The sequence below is a fragment of the Magallana gigas genome, chromosome 5 (assembly GCF_963853765.1).
Source record: "Magallana gigas chromosome 5, xbMagGiga1.1, whole genome shotgun sequence".
Lineage (NCBI taxonomy): Eukaryota > Metazoa > Mollusca > Bivalvia > Ostreida > Ostreidae > Magallana > Magallana gigas.
In genome coordinates, this window is record NC_088857.1 from 17,758,280 (window position 1) to 17,784,492 (window position 26,213).

The following is a 26,213-nucleotide window of genomic DNA, read 5'->3' on the forward strand; positions in this document are numbered from 1 at the left end:
TTACAGAATCCAAAGATAAGCGTCTTTTTGCCCCCATTCACTGCGCCTCTCAGACGGGTAATGTGGAGTGCCTCGAGGTCTTACTTGACGGAGGGACAGAGGTCAATTGTAGGGGATTTGCAGGTGCCACCCCACTTCACATTACGGTGAGTGTTAGGCAGCGGTGTTTTTTATTCAATCACTTATTATGTGATTAAATGCTTGCATGTTAGATGGCTATCAGTGCTGGCATCTCAACACTTTAGTCATGAAATTGATTTCAATCAAGCACGAATTGTAAGTTTATCAAATCAATCACCGTCGTTAATTATGGCGGTATTACTTCACTTTCTTATCTGCACCTGACGCATGCAGACATGGAGGCATGTTTAGGTGAAAAATTTGCTGACTTTTTCCAACTTCTTCCCAACAAAGAATTATCAGCCAAGGTAAAATTCAGGTCAGAAAATTTATTTTGTGAAAGATTTATGCACTTTTCAATAGGTATTTAAATGTTTTTCTTTACAGGCGTACAATGACCACGAACGAGCTGCTTGCTCTCTTTTGAAACATGGAGCAGACGTCACTCTCACCGATGACAGGGGACTGACCGCCCTTGACCTTGCCAGAGGTCGAAAGATCAAGGCTGTTCTGAAGGAGGCATGGACAGAAGCCACACAGTGCAAACCGTCCACCAGTCTGGCCCCCCTCAGGACTCCGGGGCGGGAGGATAGCCGGATGTCAACAGAGGATGTCAAAAAGAAAAAACGAAGCGGAGGAGGGGAAGTCATATTTGATGTAAGCTGGTTTTTGTTGTCTAAACGACAAATGGAAGTTCAGTTAAACTTTACATGATGGGTATTAAAATATAACATATTTAAGTACAAACCAAAAAATTAAATTAATATTTTATTAAGTAGTTTAAGAGTAAACAAGCACCAGAAAAATCACCGGTAACTCAAAGAAGACTTATAAAACTGATTTCTATTTCTGACAGTCAATGCCAACTAATGTATTTGCCAACATGAAGTCTACCCCAAACAGTAAGTACAAAAAAAAAAATATTTATCTTAACATGTTCAAAATGGATTAGGGGATTTGCATTTAAGGACAATTTCTAGATTGTACTGATTCAGAAATATCTTATCTATGCATGATTCTTTTAGAAGGAAAACCTGTATCTAGACATTTAAGCCTAAAAGAAAAAGCCAGGCGTGCTGAGGAGAATATGCTTCAGGACATTGAAAATGGCAACTTTACTCCCGGTCCATATTTGAGGTACCATTGATATTAGAAATTGTTTAATTAAACTTATCAAACCAATTAAGTGTTGTGTTTTCTGGCTGTATGCTTCCTGCTTTCTTGGTATGACTTTTTAAAGAAAATAAGTGCTTTGTCAAAGATTTAATAATTTTAGTGTCTATTTTGGCACGTTAAGTGTCAGCAAGGTGAAAGAAAAGATAAAGAGTCATTTCTTAAATCCTGAATTGTTTTTAAAATGCTAGGAAATATGATACAGCCAATTGTATGCAGAGAATTTACCTTCTGTTTTATACAATGTGGTTGTTTACACCTGTACCTTTCTCTTTTGACCGGCAATTGACTCATTCACGTGTGACTTCAACAGATCAAATTTCTCCACACCTTGAAACTAGATCTTTAAATTCACATTACACACTGGTCACTGACTTTTGATAATTTTGTATGCACTTTTGCACTCTCTTAATACAGCACACCAAATGACAATGACCCGGCTTCAGTTAGTCGATCTACATTCAGGGATGGAATGAGAAAGCTTGGAAGGGTCAGGGGTCAAAGGGTGTCACCTTCACCTCTACCGAAAGCCAGATCCAAAGAGAGGCTGCCGTCCATCAGCCCTGACAGAGGTCTCGACAGGGAATCCCCAACATTTAGCAGGAATGGAAAGTACCGCCGGTCATTTGATGAAGGCAGGATTGGCCTTGGGAAAGGTAGCAAGCCAGGTACACTCAAAGAAAATTCAATTAGAATACAATGCATTCAATCAGGAACTTCAGTATTTGAAACACAGAGAGAGAGAGAGAGAGAGAGAGAGAGAGAGAGAGAGAGAGAGAGAGAGAGAGAGAGAGAGAGAGATGTATCATATAATGTGATTTTCTGTCATTACTCAAAATGGAAAATGGATTTAAGTAATGTAAGAATATCTTTGTCTTTCTCCTTCATGGATTTGGAAATATTTTTTATGCAGTTACCTACCCTGGACCTGGTAATCGGGGTCGAATGTCACCTCTGACTGTCAGGGAGAACACAAGGACCTCACCTTTGACTGTGGTAGACCCAGATTTTGACCAGTGCATGCAGATTAATAGGTATGATGTCATTGCAAATTACAGATGCAATGATGCTGTCTGCAAAATATTTGATCTGCTTCTTTACTTGACTCAGTATTCAATCTGAACAAAGCAAAAATCAATACCTTGATGATCTGTCTGACTTTGTATAATCTCAAAGAGCAATAAAATATTCTTCGCAAATATTGATTTGGATGTTGTTATCTTCATTTTTCTAGGGTATTTGTTATATTTTATGCATTTTTATTCAGCTGTATGATATGTGATTTAAAACAGTTTTGTGTCAATAGATGATGAAGTAAACAGCTTGAAGCTTTTCTCTCACATTTTAAAAAATCCTTTTTTAGAATGCAAGTTCCATCCTCACCTACCCCTAGCATCAGCAAGAACTTCAAACATCACCGCAGATCTGGATCAGACACCAGTGCCAATATCGGTGACCTGGCCACGACCTGTGACCTCTACATAAATAAAGGTCAGTAATGATAGATTTTTTATCAACATTTCATTGATTTGTCCTGTGTTGCTGAAGCCTCTTTCCTGGTTCATTTTAACATTTGTTATTTGTATACTCATTTTGGTGATTGGGAATATTTCTGTTAACTTTCATTTTAATTTGAAGCATCTTATCACATTCAAGATTATATTAGTAGTATAGACACCATAAACAGGTTTTATATCATTCAGCTTTAATATGATAATTATTGCTCTGCCTCAAAATCACAATCTTTTACTCATTTATTTAAAACAGTGTACATGTACATAATATTTAATCAAAATATGTCTGAACTGCAGACTTTATCTGAATACATCTCCATAACATCATATACATACATGTATATACATTTCATATACCATACAGTACTGGTACATATATTCTGTTTAGATGAAAATATTTGCATATTTTGCATGGGACATGAACATTGTATTTGCAAATATCAACTAAATTTTTCAAAATTTATCACCATGTAAACACTTTCAAAAACAAGTACATATACCAAGCTGCATTGCTGCATTTTTCATGTAAATTTGCAATCTCTGCAAAGATATATCCTATGCAAATGCTTTGTTACAAAAAATGGTAAAAAATTAAACTTAGCAGTAAAAACATCCTTGCATACATTTTAATGCACCATTGTTTACTAACTGAATTCATTTGATTGTGTAACCTATCCATATCCTGTAGTAACCTTTGTCTGTTTGTCTGTGCTTTAACACCAGGTTCTGTTAACCCCCTATACCACAGTGAAGAGTATAACCACGAGTCTCTGTCACCCCGGGTAACTAAGTATCCCAGAAGGGAGACAACTCATTACTCTCAACTGCAAAGGGACACAACCCAGAAAAGTCTTTATAAGCAGGATGGATCTAATTATTCATCCACTACAACTTGTGAAGTGACACATATTTTGGATCTTGGTAATAATTGTAGACAGAAGTGAATGTTTTGAAAATTAAATCTTCTTTATAAACATAGAATATGCATTATAAGGGTTAAACGGTGATATTATCCCATATGAATATAATAAATAAGAATACTTGACGTACTTTCTTTTGAAATGGTTACCCGCCAAAAAAGCTTTAAATAGCATTAGCTGAATGAAGTCTCTATTGAATTTAAATTTTTTTATGGGTTTAATTTCAAGTGTTAAATTTTTATCAAAATGTTAAATAAATTGTCACTTGTTGTATCTGCTTTAGGTCATGTAGAAAAAGTTGTTTATAATTAACTTGACTGATTTTTGTAGATCGGATGGGACTGACCAATAGATGTCCTCAAACTCCTGTACAAGGTGTCCCACTTTATCCAACGTCATCCAACATTCTCCCCCCGACACCCACCCAATTCAACCAGCAGACCAACGCTCACCTAGAGTGTGCCATGACAGAGCAGCAGTCATCCGAAGACTCTAAGGTAGGAAGCATCCGATTGGTTAGTTTTTGACAATCTATTATGAGCAAATAAAATCTGTGCATCACTCTTTTTTTATTCCTATTGAACATGACTTTGTCATCTATGAGAATGGATTTAGGGTTAATCACTCAAGGGTACATAATTATATTGAAATTGATGATTACTAACATTAAATTTATGTGATTCATTTAGTGATTTGTTTGTTTATCAGGATCCCTCTCCAAGATCAGAGGAAGATGAACTAATAAAGAATAAGGATGTCAAGATGGCATTTGCAGGAACTATAGAACTCATGAGAAGCAGATCTATCTACAAAGATGAGTTTGTTCTGGAAGAGAGTCGCCCTCAAGATTTGTCCCTCAGGTCCTCAAGTAGTGAAGACTCACACAGAAGCAAGCAGTCACCATCAAGTAGAAGCTCCTCTGGGGATCCACCTGTATCCAATTCTGGAAAAAATTTCAAACCAGCATCCAGTACAACAAAAAACAGCAACACCAAGCAACCTGTCACAACAAGTGCTGCAACTCAGAGAAGTGCAACAGTTAAAGCAAATTCTAGTGCTGCAACACAAAGGAGTGAAAATCGGTCACAAGTCACAAAACCATCTAGTGTGGGTTCAAATAAACTGACTCTTCGATCTAAGCAGAACTCTGCAGTTTCAGAATCTCGGGGAGCAATTTATCTTGGAAATTTGAACACTAATTCTGAATTAAAGAATATTCAAGTTGTGCCAAATTCTGGAAATAAATCAAAGAGTTCATCAGCACAAAGTAGGATTACAGTTCACTCTAGACATCTGAATGAAGACGCACTGAAAGAAGATAAACAGAATGTTAAAAGTGACATTAAATCTGGTCCCATGCAGGTTGTGTCATCAAAACTGCTCTCTAATGTTAAGGAGGAAATAAGAAAAGGAATTGACCTCATGCAAAATAAAACAGAAGAAACACCAGCTGTGACTGAAGTGAAATCAGCAGAAGAAAGTGAGAGCGATAAGGAATCTAAAAAGAAGTTTGCTAAAAGTGAGTCCAATATGCTTGCACTTAAATCAAGTGAAAAAGATGTTAATGTGCAAAGACCCGCTACTCAATCCTCTGCAAAAACTGTAAAAAAGATAGGACCTATACCCCCTAATAAACCAACAAACAACAAAGCCTTTGTCTCAAGCAATACTGTTGGTCAGAAATCATCTACACCATCATACCTTCAGCCAACCAGGTCTTCTGTTTCAAGAGGAGCAAATGATGTTGCAAAAGATTCAAAAAGTAACAGTACAAAACCAGGAACTGAAGGAAAGGGCACTGTGAAACCTGATATTTTGAAAGTTGGTCCAGCTAAAACCAGTGAATCTACATCCAAACCTTCGGATAAGTCAGTGTCTACTGTTACAAAGTCTGCTTCAAGTAGCTCTTTAGCATCTGATGCTAGTGATGTTAGTAAGAAAGTTCAAATGACTGCTGGGAAAAATTCCTCTACCAATATTTCTGGAAATGTTTCTGTTCCAAAAGGGGTTGCAAATAGTGCAAATGTTAAAGCAATGGGTTCAAAACCCATGAAACCAGTTACGGGTACATCTACACAGATGAACACACCCAGTTCTAACCAGTCTGTTCCAAGTTCTGCAAGAACTCAAAATTCTCAGAAGAATTTTTCAGCTGGCAAAGCCTCCAGAGGAAACTCTGGTGGAACAATAATAGCCAGAGCCCCTCCAGCATCAAATAGAAGTGAAACAAATGGGTCAGGAAATAAAACAACTCAGGTCAAAGGGAAAGATTTTAACTCCCAGAAACCAGAGCAGGAAATTGCAAATGAGGCTAAGAACAAGGTTATAAAATCAGCCTCAGTATCAAATATGGTTGAGGCAAAGGAAAATGTTCCAAAGTCTTCAAACAGGTCTCAGTCTGACAGTGATTGTCCAAAGACTGAGGTATTAAAACAGGATGAGCAACCAGCTTTTCAATACAAACCTGCAAGCGCTGGAAAAGCACCTCTTGTAGAAATTGTTACCTCAATTACACCTCGTAGGACCAAACCAGAGCCTATAGTTACTGGACCAATGCAGACACCTGTCATAGAGGATCCTTTTGCAGACATGTACCCAGACATTTCTGTAAACCCAGCAGAAAACAAACAGAATGGAAAAGGAGTGTCCGCTACTGCATATGGTTACATAGTCTCCAAGCCAGGAATAGAGAGGTCTAAAACTAACATTTCTCTCAAGAGCAGGGGTAAGAGTGCAAAGAAGAAAGATCTGAAACCTTCTTCTGCTCAGCCTAAGTTAGGCAAAAGAAGGGGTGGTGCAAAGAGCAAGAGCAAAAATTCAGAGGATGCAGTTGCTAGACCAAAAAGTGGGAAGAGAACCAAGTCAGGAAGGAGAAGGAAGAAGATACCAGTGGATTCACTACTGGGAAAACAGGCAACTCAGTCGGATATAGCATTAATCTCAGGGATAGGTTGGCATGTTGCTGCAAGCTGTATAGACAAGTCTGATGTGGTTGCTGTAAAGTGTACAGACTCTATGTCATCAGGGTCATCAGAGAGTGAACACGAAGACATGGAAGAGGAGAACTTTGACCCCCTTATGATTCCTCAAGAAAGTCTCATGTTTGATAACCTTGAAATGATGACATCTGGAAATTTCAATATGGATATGGACACTCCAAGATTTCACAAGGAGCAAGTAAAACTGAAACATTTAAGGAATTCATTGAATGTTGATGTGTATCAGCACATTGACAGTGTACCATGCACTCCATCACCTCGCTTCAAACAAATCAAACCAGATTTCCCAGCAAAGATGAATTTACCTAGAGTAGACAATGATGGATATAGGCCTATGAACCTTGATTTGACACAAACATCTCTGTCCAACAACCTCGGTGGAAATAACTCCTCACCACCAGACATGGATTTGCAGTTTAAATTGGAGGCTTTAAAAGCTGCTGAGCAAGAACTTGATGATATTTTGTATTCCAATCCCGCAGTGGATGAGGCAAATGAGGAACTGAACAGACAGATACTGATCGACAAACTCACCCCTATACCTGAGTCTCCATCATTAAGCTCAAGGACACCCATCCATAAAACATTGAATGCCTTAAAGGAATTTGATGAGAATGTAAAGGACGATACATTGAATGATCTGCTAGGCTTAAATGGCCAAACTCCAAGAGTGGGGAGTGAAGAGGACTGTTCGCCTAGTAAACTCAAGCGGGGCAAATTTGAATTGGATAATCCAGAACCACAGAGCAGGAATCCCTCAAACTCAGGAAAAAGCAAATGCTCAGAGAGAACCAGCTCATCAAGTGAAAAGAAGTCTTCTGCTGGTAGCAATTCAAGGACATCTGGATCCTCTGCAGGAAAGAAGAGTTTGCAGATGTCGGCAGGCAGTCGGGTAAAAGTTCCAGAACCTATAGGGAGAAAACAGCAAAGCCAGCATTCATCTGCAGGCAGCAGAACAGCAAGGACCCCAGCAACATCTGCAGCAAACAGAAACAAGAATTTATCAAGATCATTGAATGAAAATACTAGCAATGAAATTCAGTTATCTCTTGATAATCTTAAGTCAGCCATTCAGCAGAATAAACTGAAGAATAGAGAGAGAAAACAAAAGATGGAGAATGATGACTTAAATGTCCCACTTCCTGCTGAGAATGTACCCATGCTAGACTTGAAGGATCTCCATCAAGCAGAAAATGAAGAGATTAAATCTGGAGGAAGAACAAGTCAGAGAAAGAAAGAAACGGGTGGAAGATCAACCAGGAGAGAGAGGAAGTTCTCAGAAACAAAGAGTGATGAACGAGAAGACACAAACCTGGATGAGGTGGTGGAAGAAATCCTCAGTAACACCATGTCATCCACTAGATCTAGTAGAACACTGACGAATGCTAGCAGAAACAGCACACTTACAGAAGCTGACAGAGACCTCCTCATAAAGATGACTCAGAATGACTCTCCATTTCATGCCAAGCTTTCTGCTTCAATTTGTGATCCACAGAGAACCTCTCAGGGTGACGAAATTGAAGATATCACAGCACAACGACCTCAGTATCAAGTCACTGATGACCTACAAACAAGACAGAAGCAGAAATTTGATAGTGAGGCTATTGCAAAGATCATGAACAGCTTCAAACACATGGAACTGTATGCAGGGAAAGGTGGAAGTCTGAGAGCTCTGAAAGGCAGCAGAGAACACCTACACAAACCCCACATGAGTGTGGGTGAACCATCGTCTGCTTTAGTCCATCACAAACCACCTATCAATGTTTCAAAGGGGAAGTCTGCTGGAAAGTTTACAGAGATCAGGGGTTCAAAACAAGATGGTGGATCTCTGAGGAACAATGGTGAGAAGGAATCCTCCTATGGATTCTCCAACTTGCCACCCCAGGATGGGACAGGCTTCATTGATGAAGATTCTGTGGACCTTGACCAGGTAAGGAAAAGAAATATTTATTTACCAGAAATCAAAGTTGTTGTTTTGTGTTTGTAGGTGAGATCCTCTTAGAATGTGATGACTTTTAATGTTTAATCGCTGTTTTTCAGACACTCACTAGTGACATGACCCACTCCACACTGGACTCTGATAGTAGGGCAGGAAGTGCTTGTACCTCCATCAGTAACCAGTCTAATGCAGAAGACACCATTCAGTGGAAGAAAGGCAATGTCCTCGGAAAGGGGGCATTTGGAGTTGTAAGTGTCCAACAGATCATGTACAAGAGAGAAACTTTATGAAATAATTTAATCATGTGTTCATTGTACAACCTTTAGCAAAAATTAAAGTTGGCGATAATGGTGCAACAGAAAAGTGATGTATAATTGAATTACTTTTAATGTGTGTATCTGACATGAGGTACTTCTTATTACAGGTTTGGTGTGGACTGACCAGTGAGGGACAGTTGATTGCAGTAAAACAGATCGAGCTGAATACGTCAGACAAAGACAAAGCTAAACGGGAGTACGAGAAAGTCCAAGAGGAAGTTGATCTGCTAAAACTGCTCAACCACAAGAACATCGTAGGGTGAGTCAATTAAACTTCTCAAGACTCAATGAGAATTTGTTTTTAACTTGTATTTACTTGGGTTTTTTCCTGACTGTCATTGGCCCATTTGTTTTTATTTCACACGACTCTGATTAAAATCGACCCCTTTCTCCTATATTGTCAATCGGAGATTTGGCCTGGTTTTAAAAAGACTGATGTAACTATTGTTTGCAAGTGATATCTTGGTTCATTGTTGTTACAGATATCTAGGTTTGTTATTGTTACAGATATCCTGGTTTCTTGTTGTTTGAGATATCTTGGTTTCTTGTTGTTTGAGATATCTTGGTTTCTTGTTGTTACAGATATCTAGGTTTGTTGTTGTTACAGATATCTTGGTTTCTTGTTGTTTGAGATATCTAGGTTTCTTGTTGTTACAGATATCTTGGTTTGATGTTGTTACAGATATCTAGGTTTGTTGTTGTTACAGATATCTTGGTTTTTTGTTGTTTGAGATATCTTGGTTTGTTATTGTTACAGATATCTTGTTTGTGGTTGTTGTTACAGATATCTTGGTTTGTTGTTGTTACAGATATCTTGGTTTGTTGTTGTTACAGATATCGAGGTTTTTTGTTGTTTGAGATATCTTGGTTTCTTGTTGTTTGAGATATCTTGGTTTCTTGTTGTTACAAATATATAGGTTTGTTGTTGTTACTGATATTTTGGTTTGTTGTTGTTTGAGATATCTGGGTTTCTTGTTGTTTGAGATATCTGGGTTTCTTATCTGGGTTTCTTGTTGTTTGAGATATCTTGGTTTCTTTGTTGTTACAGATATCTTGGTTTGTTATTGTAACAGATATCTTGTTTGTTGTTGTTGTTACAGATATCTTTGGCTGTTGTTGTTACAGATATCTTGGTTTGTTGTTGTTACAGATATCTTGGCACCAGTCTGGAGGAGGAGGAGAGCGTAGTCAGCATCTTTATGCAGTTTGTGCCCGGGGGCTCTATTGCCAGCATCCTCGCCAGGTTTGGAGCCCTGGATGAAGCTGTGTTCAGACGATACACCAAGCAGATCCTTGAGGGAGTGTCTTATCTTCACCAGAATGATGTCATTCATAGGTAAGATGCCTTACTGTAAGCTCTGAAAATACCTTTAGGGGTTATTTATATTACACCCTGCTGGTATGCATGAAAGAGTATTTTGTGGTATTGATGAAAGGTTGAAAATATTATTAGATTTCTTTAAAGTTCCGGCTTAAATTTGAGACAGTTTTGCTTAATAGATAAATTATTTTTTAACAATGTGAGTACTGGTCATGCATGATTGTCTATCAGTCAAACATAATTTTTTATATGAGTTTAAGAGAACCTGCTTTGCTGAATAGGCTTTAGATGTTATATTTACTACATATGTACTAGGTTCATTGAGCAATATCCAACAATATGTTGTTCCTTTACATTTCCAGAGACATTAAGGGGGGAAATGTAATGCTTATGCCAAATGGAATCATCAAACTCATCGACTTTGGATGTGCCAAAAGACTATGTATAAATCTCAGCATGGGGCAGTCACAAATTCTGAAATCAATGAAAGGGACTCCATATTGGATGGCTCCTGAAGTGGTCAATGAAACTGGTCATGGCAAGAAATCAGATATCTGGAGTGTTGGCTGCACCATATTTGAAATGGCTACCAGAAAACCTCCATGGGCGGACATGAATCCTATGGCAGCCATTTTTGCCATTGGAAGCGACAGGAAGTCTCCACCTAGGTTACCAGAGAAGTTTACACCAGAAGCTGTAGAGTTCGTGGATTTTTGTCTGACTCGGTAAGTTCTTGCACTTTTTCTAATGGAAATAAACATTAATACACATATAAAATTGAAACGTAGATGCAAATTTTTAGCTGGAATACAATGGTAAATGCCAATATTAACATATGTATGATATTGAAGCACATTAAAAGATGTAGAGTTATGAAATTTCTATCATGAATATGCTGTATAGGATTTTAAGAAAATGCACGTATGGTGTTGCAACATGTGCATATACATGTACTTACCAAACATTTAACTTACAGATTACTAAAGGGCATTTAATTTTGCAGGGACCAAAGCAAGAGACCAAGTGCCGTTAAACTTCTACAGCATCAGTTCATCACGAAGAGAAAAAACTCCAAGGGAGAGAAGAAATGATCATTGTGTAATATACTCATCTCATCGCAAAAATGCCTTAGAACTATTCATGTTCCAAAAGTCTGTGTTCTTCAAAAAGATTCATCTTCTTTATTCAAAGTTCAGTGTTTTAAATACACTGTATCATACATATTTTTTTATATTTTTTTTCTAACTTAGTTTCATATATGACTGGAGTTTAAAAAGCTGTAAGATTTTTATGTTCATGCATATCTAACAGCTGCACATTTAAATGCAGTGATTACACTGTAGTTATGATGTGAACCTGTTCATCTCAGTTATACACAAGTAAACCTGGTGACCATCATGTTCTTGTTCATGATATTAATCCACTGCTGTTCAGGAATCAGAACTTGTTCAGATCTGTGTTCAGATCTTGCCTCGTAGAAATGGCAGAGGATTCAACAGTTGTATGAGAAAACTCTGTACATATAAACCACAATTTAAATCACTGTATACAGACCCTTGTTCTTTAAATCATCTTTTTTGTTGTTGAAATTTTGACACATTTCCTGAAATGGAAGGAAGTTATTATGTTTGTATTGTAAAGTACATGACTGTATATTAATTTTTCAGAGTACTAATTTCTGTATTTTAACTGTAGTTTTTTTGTTATTATTTTTCATAGATTAAATATGTGGGAGTATGTACTTGTTTCCTCGCATCATATGTGGGCTTATAATGTATTTTATTGTTTTTGTTCTGTTGTTCCAGAGTAATGTGTAGTGGTGTCCTTTATGTGCCAATGTCCTTCATATTTTTGTTGTGCCAAATTTTCACCTATAGAAGTCTACTTTGTACCCATATGTATTGTTTTCTATCGGAAATTTTGTATGTAGATACATTTATTTTATAACATTTTTTTCTGTGCCACATATTACTCATTTGCCATGGTGATAAATTGCAAAATTATTTTCCATAATCAAATACATGGAAAGCATTAACGTGGTATGCAAGATTTTATACTGGGAGTGTTTATATAGAGACCAACAATTATTATGTGACGGTAGATATGAATAAAATCTAACTGTATTTCTTAATTTGTAAAAACAGTTAGGCAATACATATATTGTTATTATTATGTAAATATGTATTAATATGTGAATAATTCCTATTAATATACATAATTATGTAAAATGTCTATATGCTTACCAGCTTTCATTACTACAAAATCCTTGACTGATATTTGCAAAAGAAATATTTAATTAGGTGCCACAGTTAGTATACATAATAATTATGGTCATTGCCTGAGCCTTTGTAAGGTTATGAACTTGAATAAGACATTTTATGCAAGGCATAACTGGCTATACATTTTCCTGTTTTAGGGAATGATTCAGAGCTGGACAGTAGCAGTTGACAAGTTTATAGTTTTAAATGTGCATGTGTCACATATCAATTTTATATTATGATTGTAAAATCATTAGCAATAACATAAATATTCAATGTGACATACACTCTGTTATTGCTCGAAATTGAATGCAATATTTTTGAGATGGGCATTTGAATTGAAGAGAAGCATATACCTCCATCTTATTTTGTACCATCTTTAGTTTGCTTATGTAGTACATGTATCTTCATGTTTATGTTCAGAAAAGTCATGAGTTTGAGGTACTTTTGAAAACTGTTGAGTGTTAAGTTTTCTATGTCAAACAGTGAACGCAGAAGTTAAACTGTTTTCTGTGTGAAGCAATATATGTATCTAGATGAATGTACAAGAAATTGTGAAATAACAATTAGCATGGTAATGTTTTTCAAGAGTAAAGCAGTCTTGGCAGTTTCACAATTTATCAGTTACAAAAATGAAATTATTTTCATATTTATTTACCCAGAAAATTATGCATGTCTTTGAAGGTTGTGAATATGATGTTAAAATGAGTTTAAATACATGGTTGTTCACTTTTGTTAACATATTTATACTTTTTCTTTATAAAGTTCATAAACTGCTGATGATTTTGTGTATCTTGGCTGTTGTAACTGTACATGCCACATGTATGGATTCATGTGTGTGACACATGAGCAGACATTTCTAAGGAACGTGTGTTGCATTGTTGATTTTATTTTTTATTTCTTCATACACATTTCTGCATTAGCATCATGTCTTCCCATTGAGAAAAAAATAAAGTAGAATTGATGAAAATCTGTGTTTTATTTATGTGATTTTGTTTAAGAAATATTTTATTCAAGAATAGGCCTATACATATAAGTGAATCTGGATTGAACAGAAGGCAAGAATAGTTTATACTAGTTCTCTCTATCATTTATGTGATTTTAAATAATTCTAAATAGAATCTGCCAACCACTGTAGATTTAGACCAATAGGTGGGGATTTCAGACATAGTGGATCGGCACTTAGTCTAAGCTGTGGTATATTATCATTTCGTAGTAAGTATTATTTCACAAAGACGGTGACACTGGTGTAGCCAATATTTAAGTGAAACCCAGTGTTGACATTGCAAAGGGCGTGTCCCTGATCTAGTAAACAAGAGGCCCATGGGCCTTATCAGTCACCTGAGTATCTACAGTGTGGCATTTGCAATGAATATTCATGTGCATTATTTTTTTGTTAATATTCTGGAATTGTTTAATCCAACGATTTTTCTAAATTCTAAGAAAAAAAATTAAAAAATTGTAGCTTAAAATAAAGTGACAATATGGAATAAATTTAAAGTACAAAAAAAAACACTGAGTCAAAATTACACCACCCTACCCTATTTAATCATTAGATCCCTGTCCTAACACCAAAACCCCTGACCAAAGGGTATTGAACTTCACTGTTTTGGAAGAGGCACTCTTCCTCATAACTATGTATTTATAGTTCATCTGATTAATACCTAGGAGCAAGGGAGAAGATTTTCAAAGAACTAATACATTCATTTAGAGCCCACCCTAACACTTGAACCCCTGACCCAGGGGCCACAAACTTCAACATTTTTGAAGGGTCACTCTTCCTAAATCATAACTATGTAGTTAAAGTTCATCTACTTAATATTCAGGAGAAAAAGAGCAAAAGAGATGATTTTCAAAGAAGTCATGCATTTATAATCCATAATCATAAGAGCCTTGCCTTAACACCACAACTCCTGACCCACGGCCATGAACTTCACAATTTTTAAAGAGGCATTCTTCCTCATCATAACTATGTACTTAACATTCATCTGCCTAATATTCAGGAGCAAAGGGGAAGATTTTCAAAGAATTAATGCATTTTCACTTCAAAATCATAAGAGCCTCGCCTCAATACCAGAACCCCTGACCCATGGGCCATGAAATTCATAGTTTTATGATAGGCATTCTTCTATATCATTATTATTACTTAGTTCATTGGGTGAATACTCAAGAGTAGAGGAGAAGATTTTAAAAGAATAATTGCATTTTCATGATATTATCATTAGAGCTCCACCCTATAGCTAGCACCAGAACCCCTAACCCTTGTGCCATGAATTTCACAATTTTGATAGAAAGCTGAATGCCTTAGCTTATTACAATCATACCAGCAGTTTTACAGCTTGATGTCCAGGAGTAAAGAAGAAGATTTTGTAAAGATTGCATTAATGTTGATGGTTTTAGCCCCATGGGGTGCACCCCACAGGCCCAAGAGGACATGGGCTATGAATTTTATAGTTTTACTCCCCTTCACCCATAGATGCTTTATGCCAAATTTGGTTGAAATTGGTTTCGTGGTTCCAGAGAAGAAGCTACAAATGTTCAAACGTTTAATATGACCGACGAACGACGAACAATGACGAAAAAAAAAAAGATAGCAAATAGGTCACTTCAGTGACTCAGGTGACCTAAAAATGTAATTTTCATACCTTTTATAATATGAAAACGGGACTCTTATGAGTTAGTTATCATTATGTTTTATACACTATACATGAGCTATTGATATGAAACGATATCAATTTTGGATAAGCGGCAAATACGATAGATACGCAAAATAACCATGCAAATTGTAGAAGCAGGAAAACTAGTCTTTATCGAAAGGAGAAAGTATTTTAAATCAATCTATCATTTTAAAATTCACATGCCAGTACTTGTCTTTGCATTAATCATATTGATTAACAGTTTGTTGTTTGTGTCCCATTGAGAATCTTTTTCTCGTATTGCGATATCTGTACTACTTAGCCGTCACCTGCAAGCACATACATGTAGCATCGTTTTATGAGAAGGGACAGACTTCCTACACTGTTGTCCGGACAAGCTCCCAAAATTTATTATTTTAGACACATGTATTAGATACGCTAATCAATCTATTATCTTTAAACAGTTATGCCCATGTGTTGTGGATGTAGAGCAACAGCCAATTTCTGTACCCCATGAATGTTTTAACTGTACATACGAAGACATTTTGTTTATAAAGGAATGATTTGAATTATAATACATGGACCCTATAAGGCGATTTATCAATTCAAGTTGTGTATATTTGAGGGTTTTTCTCAAGCCCATCGAACTGTACTTTGAAGCAGTCATATATATAAACCCTACCTTGTACACATATATGTGGGAGGCATGCTGCATCTCTTTTTAATTGAATTGGGTGGACAGAATTATTATCCGAAATATTGACAACAACCCCCCCCCCCCCAAAAAAAAAACCCAAAACAAATTTGTCAATTTAATTTTCAAAATCCTTATCGGGGTAGGGGGGGGGGTGCGTAATACATAAAACTTCAATTTCAATTTCGTTAATTTCACTAAATGTTCTATCTGTTTTATGGATTCTGTCACAATTAAATTCTATATGTTTGTTGCAAGCAAAAGAGGAGGGGGGGGGGGGGGTCCCACCCTAAAAGTTTCGTGCCTCAGTGGCATCCAAGACAATACAAAATTTGATACATATATCTCATATATCTGTATTCATTGTCGTCACCCGCATGTAATGTATACAATCTGAAATAACAACTCAAATACTGAATCAAATGCCAACGTGAGAGATATCTGTTTCAACCCCATCATGTTTTAATACTAATCGCACCTTAATATTATCAAAAGTATCACTTTTAATTTCCTTACTATCATTTCAATTTCTTACATGCTACCAAAAATGTGGGGGCGAGCAGCTTCGTGATACTTCATTTTTTATTTTTTTTTGTAAATTGTTTGCTGCGAGAAAAAAGGGATCTGGTCCCACTCGGACGCTACGTGCCTGATAGTTATTTGCAAAAAACAACAAAAAAAATGGGGGGGGGGGGGCTCCCTCGCTGCACATGTCTGGACTTTCGAAACGGTTTACCCGTTGTTTATAAGGTTTTATTGTGTAATATAATTATGGACTTTTCTGCAGCGTGCTGACAGAGACATAAATAAATGTTATTTTTATGTCTCTGGTGATGACGACTAGCTTTTTCTCGAACTATACTTTTTAAGTCGTTACAATTACACCGATGTTGTATCTCGCAATTACTCTCCTTTTGATAGATTTGTATGAAGGTGTTATTTATAATATTGGAAATTTTAAAGCAGTAAAATATAATTATGTTTATTTCAAATATGACTTTGAACATTTATCATGATTTAAAAATGATTTTTTTTTTATACTTTAACATGTTTAAGATTCCGTATTAAACTAATAAATACATCAGCAAAGGTTGAATAGCTGCTAAACAAGAATATATTGAAGTATATTTACATGAAAATTTCAAGAATTAACTCCCTTGTCAGAACGCACATGCTAGATGGCGCTCCATGTTCTGTTGTTGACGTCAATGGCTGCTTATCATACGACGACGATCGATTTCAGCAGCTCTTGCATCTCGTTTCCATTCCATCCCACTCGTCATTTTGAAAATGACGCAGAGGTAAGTCTGACGCTCCTTGTTGTTACACTTAATTTGCAGTTGTCTCAGATAAAAATGGCAAATCGTTTCAGTAAATGACTGAAATTTACTTCGTTAATTAATATTAAACCCATTGATTATCTTTGACAGCCGTGTAAAATTTAATCAATCAGTCACTGAGTGTACTATATGTCTCCATTTATGTGATTACTAACAGCAGGTTGATTTCAACGTGATTCAAATGACATGATTTGGTGCTATGAAAATGAATGGCCTTGCAAAATTAATATATTGTAATATACCGGCGCGTAAACTTTGATTCAGACCGGTGCAAACCTAAACTGCTACTATATAATTTCAGTAATTTTAGTACTTTGAGCCACGTTGAAGGTCCCTTTTAAAAGCATTTTCTTCAAACATTTCCAAATTTAAATCCCAGACAGCTGTGCTCTCTTATTTTGGGCTGATTCATAAATTGGCTTGAGTAGTTGGGGGGTTTTGCAATACATTGTCATTTTGACATTTAAAGCTACTGGATTCCAAAAGTGTTGTTATTATCTTACAAAACATGTTATGTCAAACTTGCCAATGTCTTACTTTGATTGTTAGCTTGATCTTCAGTATAAGCTATATCAGTCTTGTGATACAGATGTATTGCAAGGTGTTACAATTTGCAACCAGGAGGCATTTATTTTAACTCAACGTTTGTGACATATTGCACCAGAATGCATTCTCAGTACTTTTATAATTGATAAATTTGTACAAATCTAGTTTGCTTGGTACAAGCAGACATTATTATGCTGTCATTATTGAGTCATCCAAGATATATATCTGGTGACTACAAACATGATATAGTGTCTTCAAATTATTTAACAAATTAACAGTAATATACTCACATGTACATTCTCGGAAACAGCTGCTATGGCAATTCTATCCATCTGAACCACCGGAAATAATGAGGATTAATGAACAGAGCATTGTCAATTGTTATGCAATAAAATGCAAATGTTGTAGTTAATTTCATCTTTTGATGCACCTCATTGTAAAAGAATTATATATATATATCAATTATTGTAGAAATTGCTTTTAATATGACTGGCAAATGCAATAAGGAGGCGTGTAATAGGTGTGTCCCTTAATTTTTATTTAGAATGAATGAAAAATGAATAGTTGCATTAAGAAGTTGCAAAGCAGTTAAACATGAGCAATATTAAATCATTAACATCAATGGTGAGGAAAGTCACATCTAAACTTTTTCTTATGAACTCTAAAATGCATGCTTCCTTAATAAATTACACATATAATCAAGTGCAGGGAAATCAGGAGAATATGTCATGTTCAATAGAAAAATGGAGACTGGTGGAAATGCCATTTTGTTTCTTTTTATTAGACTAGTTCAAGCATTCTGTTGTCACACCTGGTCCAAAAATCTGCCACACTATTGACCGCACATCTGAAAGTGAAACCAACACTTTTTATCTTCAATAATTATTTATAGCAATGCACTGAGAATATTGAGTATAAGTAAATCATGCACAAGAATAACAGCCTAGTTTTTGGTCAGATTAAATGATATCTTTCCTAAGAAACACACGCCGGACACTTCACATCAGTCATGTTATGTAGATTCCCAATAGAGATGTTTTTAAACTGTATTCAAGATTATAGCTATTACATGTGTAGCTCGTTCATTTGCACATAAATCGGTAGTAAATTTATGAATTTATTTTCTAGGGTGTCATCTACCTGTAGGAAATGGTTTACCTGAACTGTAACTCCATTAATCAAACAAATGAAAGATATGCACACCATGACTTGATGACTTGGAATACTCCGTAACAATTCACCATGATGGATAAATATTTCTGTCCACGGTTAGTGGACTACATTTTGATTGTGGGCAGCCGGCATCCAAATAACAATAACAATGTCGCCCAAACCCCGGAACTTCTGCGCAGGTATCCCCTGGAGGATCATCAGGATTTCCCCTTGTCACCTGATGTCATCTTTTTCTGCCAGCCCGAAGGATGCATCAGTGTGGGACCAAAGCGAATGAGTCTTAGAGAGACTACATCTTTTGTGTATACGCTTACAGAGAAAGATTCAGGAAAAGTTAGATACGGAATTTGTGTGAACTTTTTCAGACCCATAGAACGGAAGTCCTCAGATAAATCGAAGTCTCTGAGTGCATCCTGGGCAGACGATAACGGAAATACAGACCAAGAAAGACGGAAATCTCCTAAAACCAAGCGAAAACTAAAGACAGCTAATCGTGTTCGAAACAATACTTTGACATCATTGTGTATCATTACCCATCATCCTTTCTTCTCAACATTCCGAGAATGCTTGTTCATTCTACGTAAACTTATAGATGCTTGCCATGATAGGAGTTGTACAAAAAGAATAGGAGGTTCCAAAGCAATATCAAGGTATGTAGGGAATGGACAAACTTAACAATCGTTGATCTTTAGAAATGTTCGATAACGTCTTTCAATTCTATAATTTAAACAAAACAAACAATAAATTGTTTGTATCATCATGATCATAGATTCCACTTTTATGTAGTAATCCTAAAGCTTATTGGTACATGTAATACAAAAAACACATTTCAAGAGACATTCACAAGATTAATTCTGAGATTTAGGGGTTTGAAAACATGAAATAGTAAACATTGAATATGCTGTATTTATTACTTAAAGGCTTTTATTTATTACCATTAACCACAAATCTAATCTGGTAAATATGATATGGGTAAAAGAGTACATGAATTAATGTAGGAACAGTCATTTGAATTTAAAATGCTAGTTGCAATTTTTCAAGATGTAATGCATTTACAGAACAGCAAACAAAAGTATGATACACCCTAAGGGATTTTAACATGGGATTAAAATAATCTCTCACAATTTCATTCAATTTCATAATAGAGTTTTCAGTTTATTAAAACTTTTCATATTGTAGGTAAATGTAAAATTAATGGAAAAATCAAGTCAAATAAAACTGACTATACAGAAATATTTGACATATGTTTAAAGAGGACCTCAGTTAGCCCCTTCCCTCCAACACACACGTACACACACAATGCTTGCATTTTGAAACCAGAAAAAAAGCAATAGATTGGACGTCTTTGCCTTTAAAATTAGACTTGATGAATGATCAATAAGAGAACATTTGGTAGGAATCCCAGAGCCTTGTTCTTTGCAGAAGTGGGTAGAGAACTTAAGCCGTGTTGTAGAAGGAGCATTCTCATTATAACGAGTCCCTGTCGATCGCTATTGATCCTATCTGCTGCCTACAGGTTTATATTGAACCATGTCCACTGACCAGACTTCAGGGCATAAGCTTGATGGAACTTGTACTGGCTTTGGTATACTGATATCTAAACCTTAGTAACATTGGTGAAAATCTATAAACTTATTAAACAGATAGTCTATCATCATTTGACGATTAAATGTGGCTCCTGGGGGGCTACAAATTTAATGCATTGTTTATACCGATACATGAAATAAGAGTTAAGTTAAAACATGTAATGTTTTGGCTTAATTAGTGAACACTTTCATTAATATGTATTCAGATAGTCATAAATAGTGTGGACTAGCTGTTATGCATTTTAATGTGATTTAACTTGATAACTTAATATCAAGAACATAATTATACATATGGGATATGACACTAATCGTCTATTCCAAACTTTACCTTGAATCTTTAAACTATTGCTGTTCAATTTAAACAGCTGCCTTTGATCAGTGAGTGGGATTAGGCACCACTCAATGTAAATCAAAATGAGACAGTCATATGAATTAATGGTGTAACATAGCAAGATTAGAGCAACGTGTAGCTTAGCAATGGCCGTGAACAAAATATTCTTCTGAAGTTAGATAATTATACCCTATATATGTATGTACCCTCATGAGACAATCTGCAAGCATTCAGTTGATAGCCCATATTGCTTTATGTTCAATAATGTAGTCAGTTCTGAAGTCACATGGTGATTATATAAAGTCCATGATCTGGTCATCAGGGGGTGTTGATGATCATATCGGAAATATTGTCTGACAAGGGAGGGACGTCTACATTTACCAATGCTTTTGCAGGTCTCATATATAATATAAAATATTAATTTAAGAACTCTCTCTCTCAGTTATAGCTTCAACTAAATAGAACCATTTTAACAAGAGTTTGGACTTTGGGTAAATGTGTCAAACAGCAATGTGACGTAGGCATGTGAATTTCATTGCTAGCCACTCAGCTATGGCTCTTTGAAATCAACAAGATTTGTCTGGCTTTTGAGCCAAGACTACGCAATCGGTGTATATTTAGCTTGAAACCAGCGTCATTTTTAACTTGTTTTGACGCAAGAAATAGACTGTTACGTCCTACTGAAAGTCCAAAGCCTTGTTAAAATGGTTCTAATGCATGACAAACTGTCCTGGGTTTAAATTTTCTTCATGATTATAGATCCCATATTAAAGCAAGCATTCAGTTATAGCCTGGAATACTTAACGATTAGATAGTTTTTATTTTCATAATGATAAGTGCATTTAAATTTGTGACCTCATAATGTCGGGTATAAAAAGAAAGTTTCATTCAATGCGGGCTTTCAAGTTCTATGGATATAGTGAATTAAAGTATTCATGTGTAGGTGTAAACTGCCAGGGGCTAAAAAGCTAGCATGTTGACATTGAATATTGATCTTTGTGTATGTTAGTTGAAGATTTGAGGGCCATTAAACTTTACCATTAAGGGTTCATGGTAGTAATAGTAGCTAATAGATAGTCTTTCTTTTTGTTGTGAAATTGGGCTGAATGGTAAAATCTTCAGAAATGGAGGATTTGTTGACAAAAACTTTCTTCTTACTTCTGAATTGCTGTTACCTTCAGAAAGACAAATACCACTAAGGTATCTCATACCTCAGTGTGGTTGTATCAAGAATATCTTGAAGTATATTGTGTAATGTTAATGTTGGGGGATCAGTGTCACTTTCAAATAAAGCACATTTAATTGTCATGACCATTTTGCACTTAATTCAATTTTCATCCTAATTGCATTTAATTGTCAGTATAAGTATTTTTATTAATATAAAGTGGATTAATTGCAAAGATTTTGGATATCAAGATTTTCATAACTTTTAGTGAGTTTGTCTTATCATTGATGCAGTTAACATCTTAAAACATGGGGGGCTTTGTTGTCAAATTTTAGAATGAGGGCTTCAAATGTTAAATTTTTGCATTAATTGGCTAAACCTTTTCTATATATGTGCATGGTTTTTTAAAAGCTAGCTAGCATTTATTCTATCAACATGATCAATATGTTCTAAACAATTTTGCAAGTTAATACACAATATTGACAATCCTGATTTGCAATGGCGATAAAACACCGTGTGAATAGACGTACAATCAATCCTACACAAATATCATATATAATGTTTTCAGTTTATGCATTAGACATTTTGAATTTGCACCATGGTTGAAACTAATAATAGATCTTGTTGGCTGCAGGGACACAGTGTGGGGGGTGCTGACGGGACAAGGGACTGATAACCTGACCGGGTTGGTGATGCATGAGGTCAAGGAAATCGAGACATGGGTGCTAAGACTTCTCAGTGCACCTGTACCGGTTCCTGGAAAAACCAGAGTGGAGGTAATTTTATTGTTGATGATGCTTGCATTAGCTTGTTCATAATACTTGTGTTTGGTTAAGAGGATGTAAGTTGGATTATGTAAATATATGGGATTTTTATTGGTTCTTTGTTAAAAAGTTACAAACTGTCATTCTAAGTTATATAATATTCAGATTTCCCCCCACTCCTTGTAACAAGTAGCCCATAGATCTGTTACCATTATTATGTCAGATGCATGCAAGCTAGAGAATATAATCTTCTGATTGCATATTCAGATATTAGTTTAACACAATGAGGCACAGCTAATGATTATATGAATGAAAATGTCAAGGATAGATTGCTTCATCTTAGTTATTCATTTTGTATTGCACCTAGGATTGATTTATGAGAGAGTAATGTCTATGCTTTATTACAATTTAATACGTGTATTGACAAATCCCCCACTTTCAAACACAAAAATTGAGATTGTATATCAATCTCATGCTGACATATGAAAAAAACACGGAGACAGAATATTATAGTCAATGGGATAAAAGAAACAGCCAGCCTGCATATCCCGACTTAATTTATATGTGGGCGATGATATTTATACTTTTAATACCTTTTAGAGCAAAAACAACAAAAACTCCTTAATATGAATTGCAATTTACCATTAATAAATCATCTGAATAATCAGCATCACTGCACTCGAAATCTGCTGATAATATTATCATGTTTGATGGCTATAGAAAATATTCGTTTTACATTTGAATCGCCAAACACCACCAGACTTGTTAACATGCACTCATTTCAAATCAATAAATCCTGTCCCTCATTTTTATGCTGTTATCGGAAGATCCGGATGACAAGCGGTAATATTGCATAATAAATAATTCATAATTAGTCCATTATGGACCATTATTGTCACATAGGTATCATATAATATCCAGTGCTACTTTCAGCATTTTGTGATAATTCATAGATGATTTAGTTGTCCTGGTTCTGCTGTGAATGTGTTACTCATGATCTAGGCTTTTTCACAGATTAAATACATGTTCTATATATAAACATGTACTGGCGTATTTTTGTGATGTTCGCTAATAGTACAGGTGTTTATAGCCTAGCTAGTACACCTGTATCAGTCCGCACTACATTCAAGGACAAGTATCAGTGCTCTTAGCCTCCTGTTCAGTACTGAACGAGTAAATGTGCTTTGATGAAAACATTTTTTGTGTACTATAGTACTATAATAAAACAAGTATCATTATTTCTGTTATGTTCTGAAGTACTAGTACACGTACTCTACATAAACAGGTATTGGTGCCTTAGGTCTGTTGCTATTTGTGGAACTGTTTTTAGAGTTTCTTACTTTGTTGGTATTTCTAATGCCTTTGTAAGAGGCAGGATTGGACCAGAAAAAATTAATTGATTTTAAAACATTAGTTTTATGAGCACAATATTGTTTGTGCATATATACATTTTATGTACCAGAAATAACTGGTATTTGGGTTTTATGGTTCTAGTCTTTAATTCAAAATGGATAATAACAGTGTAGATATTCAGATAATAAAACTCTAAATATCAGACTACTATTTTACTTATTATATCATAGGTCCTATATACACACTGTATTTCCTTGACAGGTGCAAGTTTTGCCAAAAGATCTCCAGGCCCCTCTTTTGTTTGCCCTGCCTGACCACACCCGATTTTCCCTGATTGACTTCCCCCTCCATCTCCCCCTGGAGCTGCTGGGGGTGGATACCTGTCTGAAGGTGCTCACCGCCATCATGCTGGAATATAAGGTAAATTAACAATAATGTAAGGTAAAGAAATATCAGGTAAAGAACCATATAGGGTAAAGAAACACATCGGGTGAAAAACCACGGAAGGTAAAGAACCATATAGGGTAACGAAACATATCAGATCAAAAACCATGTAAAGTAAAGAATCATGTAAGATAAAGAACCATATCAGGTAAAGAATCATTGGTAAAGAACTATATAGAGTAAAGATCCGTGATGGGTAAGGAACCGTTTAAGGTAAACAACTATATACAGTATAAAACCATATAAGGTAAAGAACCATATAGAGTAAAGATCCGGGATGAGTAAAGAACGGTTTATGGTAAACAACTCTATACAGTTTAAAACCATATAAGGTAAAGAACCTTTTAAGGTAAATAAGAGCCAATTAGCATTCAGGTTCATTCTGGAAATCTTCAAAGCAGTATAACATGATAAATGACATACAGATCACTGAACCTCAAGTATTCTATAATTATGTATTAATCTCCAGAAGCATACAAGATGGTCAATTCTTGTAACCTATCATGTGTTCTGATTAAAGGTTTTAAAAAAAGTCAGCAGCAAAGACGTTCAAATTAATGAATTCTTTTAGAGAAATGTCAAAAGTATTGTACATGTGATACTGTAGATTGGCAAATAATCACAATGGTTTTAATTTTACTATGTTCGCAATTTAATATTTTTCCACGAAATTAAACCCATCATGAATACTATCATTAGTTTTCAAAAACGTTTCAATGCTTGTATTCTGATCAATTGATTTTTAAGCAGCGTAAAATTAAAACCATTGCGATTGGTACTTTAATAGAAATCGTGAAATTTTAACACCGTGGAATTAAAACAACTTACAGTATATAAACATATTTTGTTGTTACATGTATGCGTTAACTTTGCTCACATATTTTGAAACATTTTGGTTTTTCCTGGTTTCAGGTTGTGATGCAGTCTCGTGACTACAATGCCCTCTCCATGAGCGTGATGGCCTTTGTTGCCATGCTCTACCCCTTAGAATACATGTTCCCTGTGATTCCACTGCTGCCAACTTGCATGTCCTCTGCAGAACAAGTAAGTGTTTTGGTGAAGTAAAACTCCAACTTTGTAATCTTCAGGGCTTCAATAATTGAAAGGTCTCAAGCAATGAGTTGTAATCACAGAAGTTGAGAACGGAATGAAAAGCTGTATTGCGAGGTGGGCAGACATAAAACGTGATTTGGCTTCTGTATCTGATCAGGATCTACTGCAGTAAATGTATCACATGATTTACAAAAGCTGGCAACTAATTACACAAGGTTGTCTGCTGAGTGGTGCAATTAAGACAGGGTTATCGAAGTACTCTACTGTAAAGAAAAGTAATTGTGATGAACATGGAATGTAAAACTGTCGAAAGCTATCAATTCAAAGTTGTCCCTGTAGTAGCGCGGTAAGCTTTTAGAAGTGGGTGCTGTTTTTTTTATTACTGATCGAACTATTAGGCTTAAAAAGCTGTCAAAATGAGAGATGAGGCATATTCACTTTGTCTGCTCTTGACAATGTCTTTATAATTTGTCTGAAACTTCAAATTTTATCATAACTTCTTTGCCAGACAAGATCAGTCAATATAAAAATGTCTGGCCAATTTCTGGTCAGCGTTATAATTTCCAC

At 35.7% G+C, this 26,213-nt stretch overlaps 2 protein-coding genes across 19 annotated transcripts in view; both read left to right on the forward strand.

The window, feature by feature from the left end:
- Window positions 1-13,531, forward strand: part of LOC117680412 (uncharacterized) — a 26,639-nt gene extending 13,108 nt beyond the window's left edge. For 6 of the 9 annotated variants that reach the window (XM_066083526.1, XM_066083532.1, XM_066083529.1 and 3 more), the window contains exons 7-21: window positions 7-146; window positions 508-777; window positions 977-1,022; window positions 1,146-1,257; window positions 1,711-1,961; window positions 2,207-2,327; window positions 2,657-2,784; window positions 3,531-3,728; window positions 4,058-4,224; window positions 4,436-8,656; window positions 8,767-8,913; window positions 9,090-9,241; window positions 10,133-10,318; window positions 10,666-11,028; window positions 11,307-13,531. In XM_066083526.1, coding sequence (XP_065939598.1) covers window positions 7-146; window positions 508-777; window positions 977-1,022; window positions 1,146-1,257; window positions 1,711-1,961; window positions 2,207-2,327; window positions 2,657-2,784; window positions 3,531-3,728; window positions 4,058-4,224; window positions 4,436-8,656; window positions 8,767-8,913; window positions 9,090-9,241; window positions 10,133-10,318; window positions 10,666-11,028; window positions 11,307-11,394 — 6,590 coding nt within the window. In that variant the 3' untranslated portion in view covers window positions 11,395-13,531. The remainder of the gene's footprint in view (window positions 1-6; window positions 147-507; window positions 778-976; window positions 1,023-1,145; window positions 1,258-1,710; window positions 1,962-2,206; window positions 2,328-2,656; window positions 2,785-3,530; window positions 3,729-4,057; window positions 4,225-4,435; window positions 8,657-8,766; window positions 8,914-9,089; window positions 9,242-10,132; window positions 10,319-10,665; window positions 11,029-11,306) is intronic. The other 3 variants (XM_066083533.1, XM_066083534.1, XM_066083535.1) reach the window with 3 other exon arrangements.
- Window positions 13,532-17,046: 3,515 nt separating this feature from the next.
- The window catches only part of LOC105318079 (MAP kinase-activating death domain protein), a 36,127-nt gene continuing 26,960 nt past the window's right edge, over window positions 17,047-26,213 (forward strand). For all 10 annotated transcript variants that reach the window (XR_010714404.1, XM_034474651.2, XM_034474657.2 and 7 more), the window contains exons 1-5: window positions 17,047-17,192; window positions 18,906-19,600; window positions 22,667-22,808; window positions 24,411-24,569; window positions 25,506-25,637. Coding sequence is in view for 9 of the 10 variants with exons in the window: in XM_034474651.2 (XP_034330542.1) it covers window positions 19,020-19,600; window positions 22,667-22,808; window positions 24,411-24,569; window positions 25,506-25,637 (1,014 nt within the window). In the remaining variant the exon portion in view is untranslated. The remainder of the gene's footprint in view (window positions 17,193-18,905; window positions 19,601-22,666; window positions 22,809-24,410; window positions 24,570-25,505; window positions 25,638-26,213) is intronic.